The sequence below is a fragment of the Melospiza melodia genome, chromosome 7 (genome assembly GCF_035770615.1).
Source record: "Melospiza melodia melodia isolate bMelMel2 chromosome 7, bMelMel2.pri, whole genome shotgun sequence".
Taxonomy (NCBI): Eukaryota; Metazoa; Chordata; class Aves; order Passeriformes; family Passerellidae; genus Melospiza; species Melospiza melodia.
The window spans coordinates 28,643,293-28,657,447 of NC_086200.1; the positions used below are offsets into that span (position 1 = coordinate 28,643,293).

Here is a 14,155-nt window from a genome sequence, read left to right on the forward strand (position 1 = left end):
ACAGAACAAAGCATTTACCTGAGGATCTGGTCAGCCACACAAAGGGCTGAGGGAGACAAGGGAAGCTGGTACCTGCATACTGCTGAACTCCTGTGAAGGCTGGGTGCAAAGTCTCTGCTACTGAAGGGCTCTGGGCTGCAGAGAAAAACACAATCAGGACAGCAAAGGAATCACTCATGCATTCTGTGTGTTTGTGTTTCTGTGTTAGTGTTGTTTCCCACCCTCACCCCCAAATGAGTCTCAGTGCCTGGCTGGGAAGGAGCTACAAAAATGTGGGGAATGCAGAAAAGAGGAGCTAATTGCAGTTCCTCAGGTGGGTTTTTTCACTGCTCTCAATACCTGAATATGGCACAAGGCCATTGGTGTAAACTGTTTCCAAGGCTGGATGCCCATTTGGGAATGGTACCACTCCAGTGAATCCATTGGAAATGGGAGCCACCAGGCCTGGCATGGCTGCTGTTCCCAGGAGAGGTGGTGAATGTAGCCCTGCAGAACAAGAACAGAGGACAGCCCATGAAATCAAGGTCCCACAGAGCCCCTGCTCCCCACTTCTGCCAAGACTGCTGTGTCTGAAGCCATTAACTCTTGTATTTGGCACATGGAGATGACAGACTGGTGCTGGAGCCTTCACTAAATGAAGAGGCAGCACTGGTGGGAAGAGTGTGAGAAGAACTGAGTGCTGTCAGAGCTTTGGGTGGGGGAACATCTCTGATCTGGGTTTGCTCAGCACCTGGCAGGACATGAGCCTGCTCTGACAGGGTTTGAACCCAACACTGATTATTCATGAACAGCCAAGTGCAATGCTGAGAACCCAGGTTTTTACAAAAGCTGCAGCAAGAATGCACAGCCACGGGGCAAGAGGATGCGCTGAACACGTGAGGCTGTCAGAGGATCGCAGGAATTTGTGCAGAGCAGAGGCTGCACTGCTGGAAAGCAGCGAGCTGAAGCAGCTGCTGAGCTGGAGCCGCAGAATCCTCTGCCCTGAGGGGACCCTGTGAGTGCTGGAGCTCCCAGCTGGGGGAGCCTCACCTGACGCTGGTGCGATGGGAGTGGCCGGCAGCCCGTTGAGACTGACGGCGCCGATCTGCTGGATGTGGCACGGCGAGAAGGCGACGCCCGGGCTCAGGTAGCTGCCGTGGGACGTGGAGAGAACCGTGGTCTGCTGCTGCATCAGCTGCAAGGCAGGAGCGGGCAGTCAGGGCCTCCCTGTGCCAGGCCCTGCACAGCTGGGGGAGGCTGGGCACAGCTGCCTGGCTGGCACCTCCCCCGGGTGCTGCCACCTGCCCTGGAGCTTCCCCCAAAGCCACTGCTGGGTGGCAGTGCTGTCTGTGCTGTCCTGGCACTGCCAGGGCTGCTGGGTGGCAGTGCTGCCTGTGCTCCCTCACTGCCAGGGCTGCTGGGTGGCAGTGCTGCCTGTGCTGTCCTGGCACTGCCAGGGCTGCTGGGTGGCAGTGCTGCCTGTGCTCCCCTGGCACTGCCAGGCCCACGAGGTCCCTGCAGCTCTGTTCTCACACAGCTGCTGTCCCTGCCAGCGTGGGACAGTGAGAGCCACCCCTGAGAGCCACCCTGTGCTGCAGGCAGGGCACACAGCCCAGATGCCAGGGTCACAGCTGGGCACCCCCATGCTCACCCTCTCGGAGGGGCTGTGGCTCACTCAGCTGGGCAGGGCAGCAGGACAGGCCCCTGGGGCTCTGAGAGCTCCTGCAGAGGGCAGGGAGAGCTCAGGGCTGTGCCCCTGGCACCAGCAGCACTTCCCCATGTGCACTGTCACTCTCCCTGTCACTTCTGCCAGGACAGTGGCACATTCAGTAACACAGCTTTGCCCAGGTCCCTCTGCTTCTGCCCAGCCTCCGTGAGCAGATCCTGCTCTGGCATGGGCAGGGCTCTGTGCCAGGCCCAGTTCTGGTGCCCTGCTTTGCCCTCAGAGCCCAGGAGCCCTGAGCTCAGGCTGTCCCCTGGCACTGCCCTGCACCCTGGGGCCGGGGGACATCAGCTCCTCGTGCCAAGGTAGAGATGCACAGTACAGAAGGAAGGGTGGGAGAAGGGTTAAGAGAAGAAAAAAAAAAAAAATCCTCTGGTCCTATTTGACCATCAGTGGGAGCATAAGATGCCCTCAGAGTGCAGTGGCAAAAATGGCTTAGCTCTGGATGCAAAATTATCCAGCCCTTTATCAGCTCTGCCCTCACACCGAGCAAGAAGAGCAGGGAAGGCCCTCATGGCTCTCAGGAAACCTGAGCTCCTCAGGAGGAGCTGAGGGCTGACACAGGGGGCAAAACCCAAGGAAACGCCAAAAAATCTTCCTGAACAGGGGGCAAAACCCAAGGAAACACCAAAAAATCTTCCTGAACAGGGGGCAAAACCCAAGGAAACACCAAAAAATCTTCCTGAACAGGGGGCAAAACCCAAGGAAACACCAAAAAATCTTCCTGAACAGGGGGCAAAACCCAAGGAAACACCAAAAAATCTTGCTGGCATTGCCACACAAGCACAGAGCTCTCCAGGAACCCACCCTGCCCAGAAAGGCAGCTGGGCCAGGGCTCAGCTGGAGGATCTGGTAACTCTGAGAGGTTTGTGGCCAGCTAAACCTCCCAATCTCCTCACCCAGCAGCTGATCGTGGCTTCAGCACAAAGAGAAGAGGAATTTCATGGCAGGGCTGCCTCTGGAAGCCGGAACAAGCCCAGCCATGGGGTGAAATTGGATGGAGCCCTTTTGGGGACGGGTGGGAGCTGCCAGGCCCATCCCAGTGCAGGGCTCTGGGGCAGGGGGACAGCACAGGGGTCACTCCTGTGCCACCAAACCCTGGTGCCACCTCTCTGTGCACCCCCAAACCACCCCTGGACTCACTCCTGGAGCCCCCAAGCCAGGGCTGCAGTCACACCTGGGGGATTCCTGCTCCTGTCCCTCTCCAGAGTGCAGGAACCACCACATTTCCCACTCACTATGTGAACACTGATCTTCTCTTTTCTCATTTCTGTGCCACACTCTGGCTGGACCAAGGCTACAGCAGCACCAAATTGCCACTCTGGAATTGTTCTCTTCACTTACAGAAAATTATCATAATGAACCATAAGAGCAGAAATAAAAGGAGGGAGGGTGTGAACAAATTATGTTTTGTATTTGGAACTAATTGATTTATGATAGACAAGAAATATTCAAGCATTGTAAGCACTTAGTAAATTGCTACAGTTTCTTTTTTAAGACTTCAGGCCTCTTTTTCATTGATAATTTTTTTTTTCAGCTCCGAAACATTTCCCTAAGTCCACCTGAACTGACTTGTTGAATAAAATGAACTCATTTGCAGAAGCAAATGATCATTTTTTGGGATCAAAACCTGATTTAAGCACTGAAATAAAACGATTTCAGATGCTTGGCCAGTTGTACTTCCCAGATGAGACCTTTCCATGCAGTTTCAGCTCACATGCCCTGTTTGACATTTTAAGCACCTTATTTTGCATATTTGCATAGATCTGAATAACTTCAGACTGAACTTAGTGTATGATTATTTCAAGTTTGATTTAGATTTTGAAGAAGAAGGCTAGTAACAAAAATTTAAAACAGAAAACTGAAAACAAAACCAAACCAAACCCAGGCTCCAAATTTCTTCCTATACCCCTGGGGACCACTTTGGTTTGGTAACTCAGCAAACCCTGTGGGGACAGGGAGAGGAAACTGCTGGGGATGAAATTGTGGCTACAAGAAATGTTGTGTATGAAATTCTGGCTACAAGAACTGTGGTGCTTCAGATGCACCAGTTCACCCCAGCAGCTCTTGCTCCTGTCACTGTGCTTCAGCCACATCCAGAATGGTCAGAAGGGTCAGAATCCAGAATTCCAGAATGCTCAAAATCCAGAATGCTCAGAATCCAGAATTCTCAGCTGCATTTCCCAGCCCTGGAGGGACCCTGGCTGCAGCATTTCCTCCTCCAAGCCCAGAATGAGGAAGGCATGAAGGATTTTGGGTTTCCCCCTCACCAGGACTCCCAGCTGCCAAGGGCTGCCCATGGCAGAGCATTTTGAGGAGCCAAAAGGAGATTCAGCATGGAAATTCCTCTATTTTAGCCCCCACTTTCAGAGATGTCAGGTGGAATTCAAAGGGCTGATTCCCTTCTCCCTCTGATGGTGGCATTTTGTGTTCTCTCCTCCAGAAAAGAGACCAAAGATGGGGATGGCACAAAAGGAGAAAGAGTCAGTGTGAGGTCAGTGCCTCAGGGAAAAAAACAGAACCAAACCCAGTGGAAAGTAAAAGGAAAAGAAGGAAAAAAATCCCCAAAAAGTGGGAGACAGGCTGAGTCTTGAGTCAAGGGGGAAGCCAAAACAGAGTCACAGAGGGAAGGCCAGTGAAGAATCAGAGAGAAACACAGCAACAGACACAGCTGAGGAGAAAGAAGATGCAGACAAGCAAGGAGGCACAGCTTAGACCTTGGCTCAGGGTTCCTGAGGACTGAAAGGCTGAGTCTGGAAGCTCTCACTGCCCTTGCTCCTTTCACAGCCTGGAGCTCAAGCTGCTAAAGCAGCTCCTGGCACCAAAACCTCACTGTGTGGTCCCTCCCTGCCCTCAGCACCACACCATGCCCACGTCTGGGCCATCTCTGGGACACCAGGATCATCATCTCATGGTGGCCACAACTCTGCCCTCAGCTGCAGCTGGCTCCTGGGCTGGACAGAAAAGGATCCTGGCAAAAGGTGGTGCCTGGTGACAAAGGGCCCTTCAAATAATCTGTGTGGGATCAATTCTTTGTTTGGCTTGAGAGTTTCCCCCAAGTTGTAGAGCCTCATATGCATTTCCTTTTTTTCTCATCCATATTCTTGCCACGCACTTAAAATGCATTTGGCAATTCTGGGGGATCTTTGAGGACTGAGCCAACAATTGAGATGCAGCTCCTCCTCTGCCTTGTGAATGAAAGGAAGGCACAGCAAGGAGCTGCTGAAGCCAGAGGTGTCCACATACACAAAACCAGGTTTATTTGCACTCCCCCCTAGGAAATTACTTTCAGTAACAATATCTACTTTTGACTTCTTTGTCAGCACAAGAATCTCTCATTCCTTGAGCAATTTCTGAGCCTTCTCCCATGGGCTTTACCCTTGGCAGCAGAGTCAAAGTGACAGTCACCAAGGAGGCTCAGACAATGCTGCAGCACAGCTGATCTGGGACTTGCTGAGTTTGGGACCTACCTGGAACATCAATGGCCACTGCCACCCTCCTCCAGGGCAAGGAGGGTCTCTCACGAAATCCCAGAGCACAGCCAGGCTGCTGAAACACCTCTGGCTCTCTGCTCCCTCTCCAGCACCCTCCAAACTCCCACTGGCCAAGTGAGAGAATCTGAGAGCCAAGGACAGCACTGGGGGAACTCCCAGGGAATTTCAGCAGAGAAATGAACTCCTGAAGCTGGGTCCAGAGCTCTCCTGCTGCTCCAAACGCAGAGAGACAATTGTGTCACACAGAGGAAGGGTTCCCAGGTTGGTATTGCAGGAACCAATGCTCTGAGCTCTCCTCATAACAAGCCACAAAGGAAATGGGTCATGACTGACCTGTTCCCAACACCTCCAACAACATCAGAGAAATCCCAGGCTCACTTTGAGGAGGCCCCAGCTCTCCCAAGCAGCCTTCCTGCTCTGTGACTCTGTTTTGGCTTTCCCCTTGACTCAAGACTCAGCCTGTCTCCCACTTTTTGGGGATTTTTCCCCTTCCTTTTATTTTCCACTGGGTTTGGTTCTCCTGAGGCACTGACCTCACACCTGACTCTTTCTGCTCTTGTGCCATCCCCATCTTTGCTCTCCCTTCTGGAGGAGAGATCCCAGGGTTCACACCTGTTCCAGACTGCAATGCAAGATGTTTTCCATTACCATCTGTATGGCAGTTGTCTTTTGTCAAGTGGGCAGTTTGCCTTATCTCTCTCTGAGTGACCACAATCACACCTCCCTCCATCTGCTGATAACAGCTATTGAATGTCACTGCATGGCTGATAAGAACTACAGCATCCCATTGGGAGATGAGAGCCCAGAGGGAGGAGCCAATCATTGCTACCTGGATATAATCTGGAGATTCTGGAACACCAGCACGGCTTCTCCACTGGATTCCCCAGAGGAACAGCAGCTGCCTCTTCCACTGGATCTTCAGAGGAAGAATGCATCCTTCTCTACAGGACCCCCTTGCTCCAGCAGAACCACCCCTGACACTGCAGGAGGGCTGCAGCCACAATTCCAATGGGACTGCTGCCAACAGCCTGACCCACAGGGTGTCAGGTTGGGTTCTGACTCTGTCAGTGTTTTTCTAGTTTACTGCATTGTTTATTTTATCCTTTTATTTTCCTTTCCCTATTAAAGAACTGTTATTTCCTGGTCCCATATTTTTTACCTGAGAGCCCCTTAATTTAAAATTTACAACAATTCAGAGGGGTGGGCAGGGTTTACATTCTCCATTCCAGGGGAGGCTCCTGCCTTCCTTAGCAGACTCCTGTCTTTCCAAACCACGACAAAACCTTTGCTGTTCCCTTGCCCCTCCCTCCATTTCCAGCAGCAAAACCACACAAAAACTCTGCAAGACGAGGCAGCTGAGTGCTGGAAGGAGGCAGGGAGTGCTGAAAGGAGGCAGCCAGCTGCTGGGGAGCTCTCCCAGGGGCTGCAATCCCCCCTTTCCCCGTGGATACTCACAGCCTGCGCATAGGCGCTGTATGGGCTGAACGGCAGGGAGAGAGATGGAGTGAGAATGCCCAGCTGCCCCACCATTTGCTGCATACGGCGCAGGGTCCTCTCCTTATCTGTGTCAGCAAACTTCACCACTAGACTGGAGGAGGCACCCTAGGCACAGAGAGAGGAGACAGAGGAGGCAGGAGAGAAGGAAGAGGCGTGGGACAGCCAGAGCGGTCAGGCAAGGGAGGACGGGGCAGGACAGGCAGCAGAAAGGAGTGGGAAGAGGAGCAGAAGAGCAAATATTGGTGTGGAAGTGCTGGGGAGCTGCCTGGAACCTGGGCTGTGCCTTTCCCCCATCTGTCTGTCCATCCAACCCTTCCCTCTCACACCCTGAGCCTCACACAGCTGCCTAAGGATGCACAAATCCCTGGCTGTGCTCACCAGGTGATGCTGCAGCCAGGAACACCCAGGGCATCAATGGCCACAGGCACCACCATGAGCTTGGCTGGACAGGCAAAGCAGCTCTTGGCAGCTGGGAATTCCCTGGCTGCAGCTGTCCTGTCCATCAGGTGCCCCAAATTCAGGTTGGTGTCGCCAGAGCAGCTCCTGGGAATTCCCTGGCTGCAGCAGGACACTGTACTGTCCATAAGATGCCCCAAATTCAGGTTGGACATTGCCAGAGCAGCTCCTGGGAATTCCCTGGCTGCAGCAGGACACTGTACTGTCCATAAGATGCCCCAAATTCAGGTTGGACATTGCCAGAGCAGCTCCTGGGAATTCCCTGGCTGCAGCAGGACACTGTCCTGTCCATCAGGTACCCCAAATTGAGGTTGGTGCAGCCAGAGCAGCTCCTGGGAATTCCCTGGCTGCAGCAATGCACTGTCCTGTCCCTGAGGTGCCCCAAATTCAGGTTGGACATTGCCAGGGCAGCTCCTGGCAGCTGGGAATTCCCTGGCTGCAGCTGTCCTGTCCCTGAGGTGCCCCAAACTCAGTTTGGAGGTTGCCAGAGATGAGGCCACAGCTGCAGCCCCACTTGCACAGCTCCAGCCACACAACCCCACACAGGCACAAAGGGTTCCCACCCACACCCAGCCCACCCCAGGGGTCTCCTGTGCTGCCTGAATCAGAGCAGCCAAGGAGAGCTCACACACTGGAGCCCTGAGCACCCATGTTGGCTGAACTGTCAGCTGTCAACCTGCTCAGTTTTGAACAGGTGGCTGCTTCCAATACAAAATCATGGCCTGATTTTTGGCTCTCTTTTTATTCAGCTTTTACAGCTGTGAGTGCTGTCCCTCCCAGTGTGGAGGAACACAGGCACAAAGAGCAGCCCAGGGGACAGGATGGTCACTGAGAGAGCACACACACACACACACAGAGCTCCCAGCCACACCAAACACTGCTGCTGAACCTGTTGGGGTTTTTTGGAGAGTGTGGGGAGGTGCCTGGAACAGGGAAATGGGACAAGGATGAGGAAGAGGGAAGGTCCCCTGGCCTTATACTCACGGGCATTGTCTGGCTGCCATGGAGGGCGTGGATTGCTGCCTGAGCCTCTGTGTGAGATGAGAACTTTACAAAAGCACAGCCTGGAAAGGGACAGAAAGAGCACAGGAGATTGCAGTGACAGGAGTGCTGTGAAAGTGGCATCACTCAAGAGACAGTGTATGTATCTCAGGTAAGGCAAAGGAAAGCCACCCCAAGGAAGCAGGGAACAAAAAGGATGCCTCATCCCAAGTCCTCTAGCCTGGAAAAAAGAGGAAGGGTCTCAAATTATTACTTCAATGATATATTCTGCAGATGATGACACCATCTCCACCCTTGCCCCTGATCACCTCTTCCCCAAATTCTCTGTGGACTGAGTACAAACACTTCAACCTGCAGCCCCAGCTGGACAGGACAGGCTCAGGACAGAGCAGTGACAGCTCAGCTACTCATCCTGCTCTGCCTCCCTCCTGCTCCCTCAGGCTCTGCCCACCTTCCCCAACCCCTCCTGGCAGCACAGGGATCCTGCCCTGCTCCCTATTCCTGCCTGGTTTATGGGTTCCCCTAAATCCAGGGTGCCCCAGGGGGGAGCTGAGGCTGGTGAGCAGCACCCAGGGCAGGGACAAAGGGCAGGACACACAGAGGGTGAGTTCACACCTTTGCTGTTCCCATCAGGTCCACGGAGCACCGTGCATTCATCAATGACCCCAAACGGTTCAAAGAGCCGGAGCACGTCATCCTCAGACTGCTGCTTATTTAACATGCCCACAAAGAGCTTCCTGTCCCCTAGGGGCAAACACAGAAACATCAACCTGCTATGAGGCTTGCAGTGCAGGGCAGGAGGAGAGGAACACTTGTGCACAGAACAGCCTGCTGTTAGAAACATGCCTGCCATGGAAATGGTTTGCTGTTGGCTGAAATGCTTCTGGGGTGAAAATGCAGGGTTTGCCCAAGCTCCTCACACCTTCAAGGGTTTGTGTGGCTTCCCCTGTCCTACCCTCCCCAATGGAAAACAAAGGATTAATCATTTCATTCATTAGCTTTTTCCTTTGAATAATCCAAAAGAAATGATAGTAAGAAAATCTGTCTGGGCAATCCCATTTCTATTGATCAGCAGGTGAAGTCCAACAGATGCCTTAGGTAACACACCACGATCTTTTACTTCTGTTTCCTTTTCCTTCTCTCCAAGCCACCATTTCCTTGGCTGCCATGTAACCAAGCACCCTGATTTCCATCTGCCCTTCCCCACTCCAGCCTAACCAGCTGCCTCCCAAAGCCTGCGATAAATTCTGGCATAAACCTGGGTCCCAATCTGCCTCGCTGTGGGATCATCCAAATCCTACAGATCAGCTCCATGGTCCCTGTTCCTCTCTCTCCCTGTGTACCCATGTCACACTGGCAGGGAGATGGAAGAGTGACCAAACCCAGGACTTTGAGCTCAGCCTCCTCCTGGGCTCCTCCTCAAAGAGAGAGTGAGGATTATGGTTTTGTTGGGATGGGTAAGTGTGGATGCAAGGATATTGCAGAGTGCTTTCTCCCACTCTTTCCCCACCTCAGCACCCACAGGAGCCCATCCCATGCCTGGTGCTCCCCAGCCAAGCACAAACACAACCACAGCAGTGTTTGGAGCAAGCATCCTCCCCAGCCTGATGTGAACAGCAGTAAAACAGCACAAAACTGAACAATCCCAGCCCAAACTCCATCCCAGGCTCAGTTTTAGCCAGCAAACAGAGCTAACCCTCCCCCAGTGGCCCAGATGTGGGTGGGGAGACAGGACCCACAGGAGGGGCCGTGTCAGGAGCTGCAGCGCCAGAGGATTCCTTATTGTTAGCGACAGGATCAGAGGGGCTGGCGCCACACACAGCAATGCAATGTGACAGGGGCAATAGCAAGGGAGCTGCTCTCTGCCTCAGAGTGCACTGACCTGAAAAACAACAGGTCTGGGAGCTACAGCAGCACAGCAGCTCCAGGGGGTGCTGGGGAGGGATGCCAGGCAAGGATGGCACATGACACATCCACACAGCCCCTGTGTGACCGTGCTCACTGGGGTCTGAGCATGAGGGAGGAGCTGAGGAGCTGACTCCATGCTTCAGAAGGCTTGATTTCTTATTTTATTATATACATTCTATATTTATTTTATATATTAATTATATATGTTATTTTATAATATATACTATATATAAAAATTATACCTATTATATAGGATTATAGTTATTATTTCATTATATATATTATATACTATTATATACTATACTCTACTATTATATACTATTATATTACATACTATACTGTACTATTATATAATATTAATTATATTATATACTATTATATTATATACTATTATATACTATACTATACTATTATATACTATTATATTACATACTATACTGTACTATTATATAATATTAATTATATTATATACTATTATATACTATTATATACTATACTATACTATTATATACTATTATATTATATACTATACTGTACTATTATATAATATTAATTATATTATATACTATTATATTATATACTATTATATTATATACTATTATATTATATACTATTATATACTATACTATACCATACTATTATATACTATTATATACTATTATATACTATTATATACTATTATATACTATACTATACTATACTATACTATTATATTATATTATATTATATTATATTATATTATATTATATTATATTATATTATATTATATTATATTATATTATATTATATTAGGGGTTTATATATTATGGTTTTATATACACTATATAATATATATTATATATTATACATTATATATTATATATTATATATTATGTATATTATATATTATATATTATATATTATATATTATATATTATATATTATATATTATATATTATACATTATATATTATACATTATATATTATATATTATATCTATATTATATCTATACTAAAGAATAGAAGAAAGGATTTCATCAGAAGGCTGGCTAAGCTAAGAATAGAAAAAAAAGGAATGAATAACAAAGGTTTGTCTCAGAGAGTCCAAGCCAGCTGACTGTGATCAGCCATTAATTAGGAACAACCACATGAGACCAATCCCAGATGCACCTGTTGCATCCCACAGCAGCAGATAATCAATGTTTATCTTTTGTTCCTGAGGCCTCTCAGCTTCTCAAGAGGAAAAATCCTAAGGAAAGGATTTTCCATAAAATATATCTGTGACACCCCTGCCCTGCTCCCCTTGGCCCAGGGGATTGTCCCACCCAGGTAAGGAAGGGAGGAACCTTCCCTGCTGCTCACCAGGTACAGACACACTCAGCACACACCTACCAGTGCCATGGGTCCTTCACAGAAAAGCAGCATTAATAGGACTCACACAGCCCTGCTGGAACACACTTGGACACCCCAAACCCCTGGGATGCCTTCCAGAAGGAAATTCCTCATGAACAAGAGCAATGTGCAGCCAGGCACACTCACCCAGCATGCAGACACCACCTCACCCTGCCCCAGAGCCCCAGCATGGCACAGCTCCCCTGTAGCCCCAGGCAGACATGTGCCATGAGGTGTTAAAAGTGTCTTTTAACCCACTCCCAAGCAGATATTCCTGATTTTTATAACTAGAAGTGGCTGAAATATTTGGCTTTGCATATTTTTTTAAAGGCCAGGTTTCCCATTTTCATGAATCCCTGGGTAACTACACCTACACCCATGGGAATTTCATCCCCTTTCTGTTTTCCTTGTGATTCTTTCCACATTCCTCCCTGCACCTGCATGGCACTGGCTGCCTTTGCAGACATTATTTCAGCTGATTGGGTCCATTCAAATTGGTGATGCCCAATAATCCCCAGCCAAGGCACAGGAGTTCATAAAGTTCAAAAAGGAGTTCACAGCTGCTGCTCAGCTGCCTTCTGAGCAGGGAGACAGCACCTGCCCCACAAGGGCCAGCTCAGGAGGGCTGAAAACAGCACACAGAGAAGGTGAAAAATCAGATTGGAACAGAGAAGGTGAAAAAAAAAGGGGCTGGACAGGAAGAGATTGACTGGGCAGTGAAGAGGAGCATGGAAACTAAAGGAGCAGCAGCTCTGTGGTGTGACTGAGGTGTCAGATGTGAGCCCAGTTTGGCCATGGCAGGGACACTGGAGGTCTGGGAGGTTCCTCCTTCCTCCACCTTGAATCTCCATTGCAGCTGCAGCCAGGCCTTTATGGATATTCTGCAGCCTTTGGGTGGCAAACATGGAGAGCTCCTTTAAAAAATCATCAATAAAGGGGAGAAGTGCATTGGGAAATTCTTGCACTGACTTAAGGTGCTGTGAAATAATCCTCTGATCTCTGAAATAACTGTGGGCTGAGATGTGACAGCCAGAAATGCACCTGATGGTTTTGCCTTTCTCTTCAGGGACCCCTGGCTGGCTGGGGCAGGGGGTGTTGAGATGTTTTGAGTTATCCTACACCTTGCACTCAAATCAACATCAAATTACAAGTTACTCATTATTTTCTCCTTCAGATTTCCTGGGTAATTCCTGTGGTTTCTTCCTCACACCATTTCTGTTGAAACAAAAGCATTTTTCTTTATCCTGTGATCCTAAAACCCTTCCACCTTGCCCTGTGGGAAAAGTCCACTGAAACAGTGACTGCTCCATCCCTGCAGCTTTACAGCTTCTTCTGCTGTCTCAGGGCTCACTGACAGAACCTTTTGGAAGCTCTGCCTTCATGTGGGAGTTCCAGATTTCCTTTTTGGAATTTGGAAGGAAAAAAAAATTTAAAAAGCCAGTCTTCCTATGTGCTGTGCAGCACAGGTTAAAACTGTGACACCTCAGGGACTCAAGCTCTAAATATAAATACACAAATAATACAAATATAAATGCACACACCCATGGGTTTGGAATATTTTCTGAATACCAAGAAGAGCAATAGTAAAGGGAATTAAATCACTGATAACATAAGATTTTTTTCCACAGGGAATCCTGCTTCATAGAGCCTGGTTCTGAAGATCACATGAAGCAAAATGATCCAGCCTGTTCCCTTTGGATGCCTGTGCAGCAGCTGGGGACCTCTGAAAGGGATTTTCTGCTGCTGACCTCTACATCCCTGCATCCTGGAGCCCAAGCCATGATCAGGGATCCTCTGGATCCTGTCAGCTTCCAAGCAGGGCTGTTCTCCCACGGCTTCCAGGCTGACTCATCCCTCCCAGCAGGGCTGGAATGCTGCAAACCCTTCCTTCTACCTGAGCTGTGATCCTAAAACCACCCATCCCAAACCCTCTGCCACTCTCAGGGCTCATCCCAAACCCTCTGGCACTCTGAGGGACCCTTTGGAACTCTCAGGGCTGATCCTAAACCTGCTGGCACTAACAGAGCTGATCCCAAACCCTCTGGCACTCTCAGAGCTGTTCCCAAATCCCCTGGCTCTCAGGGGCTGTTCCCAAACCCTCTGGCACTCTCAGGGCTGATCCCAAACCCCTCTGGCATTCTCAGGGACCCTCTGGCACTTTCAGGGCTGATCCCAAACCCTCTGGCACTCTCAGGGCACATCCCAAACCCTTTGGCACTCTCAGGGACCCTTTGGCACTCTCAGATGATACCAATCCCTCTGGCACTCTCAGGGCACATCCCAAACCCTCTGGCACTCTCAGGGATGATCCCAAATCTGCTGGCATTCTCAGGGACCCTCTGGCACTCTCAGAGATGATCCAAATCCCTCTGGCACTCTCAGGGCTCATCCCAAACCCTCTGGCACTCTCAAGGCTGATCCAAAACCCCTGTGGCTCTCAGGGCTGATCCCAAACCCCTCTGGCATTCTCAGGAACCCTTTGGAACTCTCAGGGCTGATCTCAAACCCTCTGGCACTCTCAAGGCTGATCCCAAACCCTCTGGCACTCTCAGGGCTCATCCCAAACCCTCTGGCACTCTCAGGGCTGATCCCAAACCCCTCTGGCATTCTCAGGGACCCTTTGGAACTCTCAGAGCTGATCCCAAACCCTCTGGCACTCTAATAGCTGATCCCAAACCCTCTGGCATTCTCAGAGCTGATCCCAAACCCTTTGGAACTCTCAGGG

At 49.9% G+C, this 14,155-nt stretch overlaps 1 protein-coding gene across 4 annotated transcripts in view; it reads right to left on the reverse strand.

Annotated features, from left to right (window-relative positions):
- CELF5 (CUGBP Elav-like family member 5) overlaps positions 1-14,155 on the reverse strand; it is a 42,356-nt gene that overhangs the window by 4,520 nt on the left and 23,681 nt on the right. For 3 of the 4 annotated variants that reach the window (XM_063160949.1, XM_063160948.1, XM_063160951.1), the window contains exons 4-9: positions 8,767-8,895; positions 8,134-8,213; positions 6,652-6,798; positions 1,030-1,174; positions 340-486; positions 73-135 (exon numbers count right to left, since the gene is read on the reverse strand). In XM_063160949.1, the coding sequence (XP_063017019.1) occupies positions 73-135; positions 340-486; positions 1,030-1,174; positions 6,652-6,798; positions 8,134-8,213; positions 8,767-8,895 (711 nt within the window). The remainder of the gene's footprint in view (positions 1-72; positions 136-339; positions 487-1,029; positions 1,175-6,651; positions 6,799-8,133; positions 8,214-8,766; positions 8,896-14,155) is intronic. The other variant, XM_063160950.1, reaches the window with a different exon arrangement.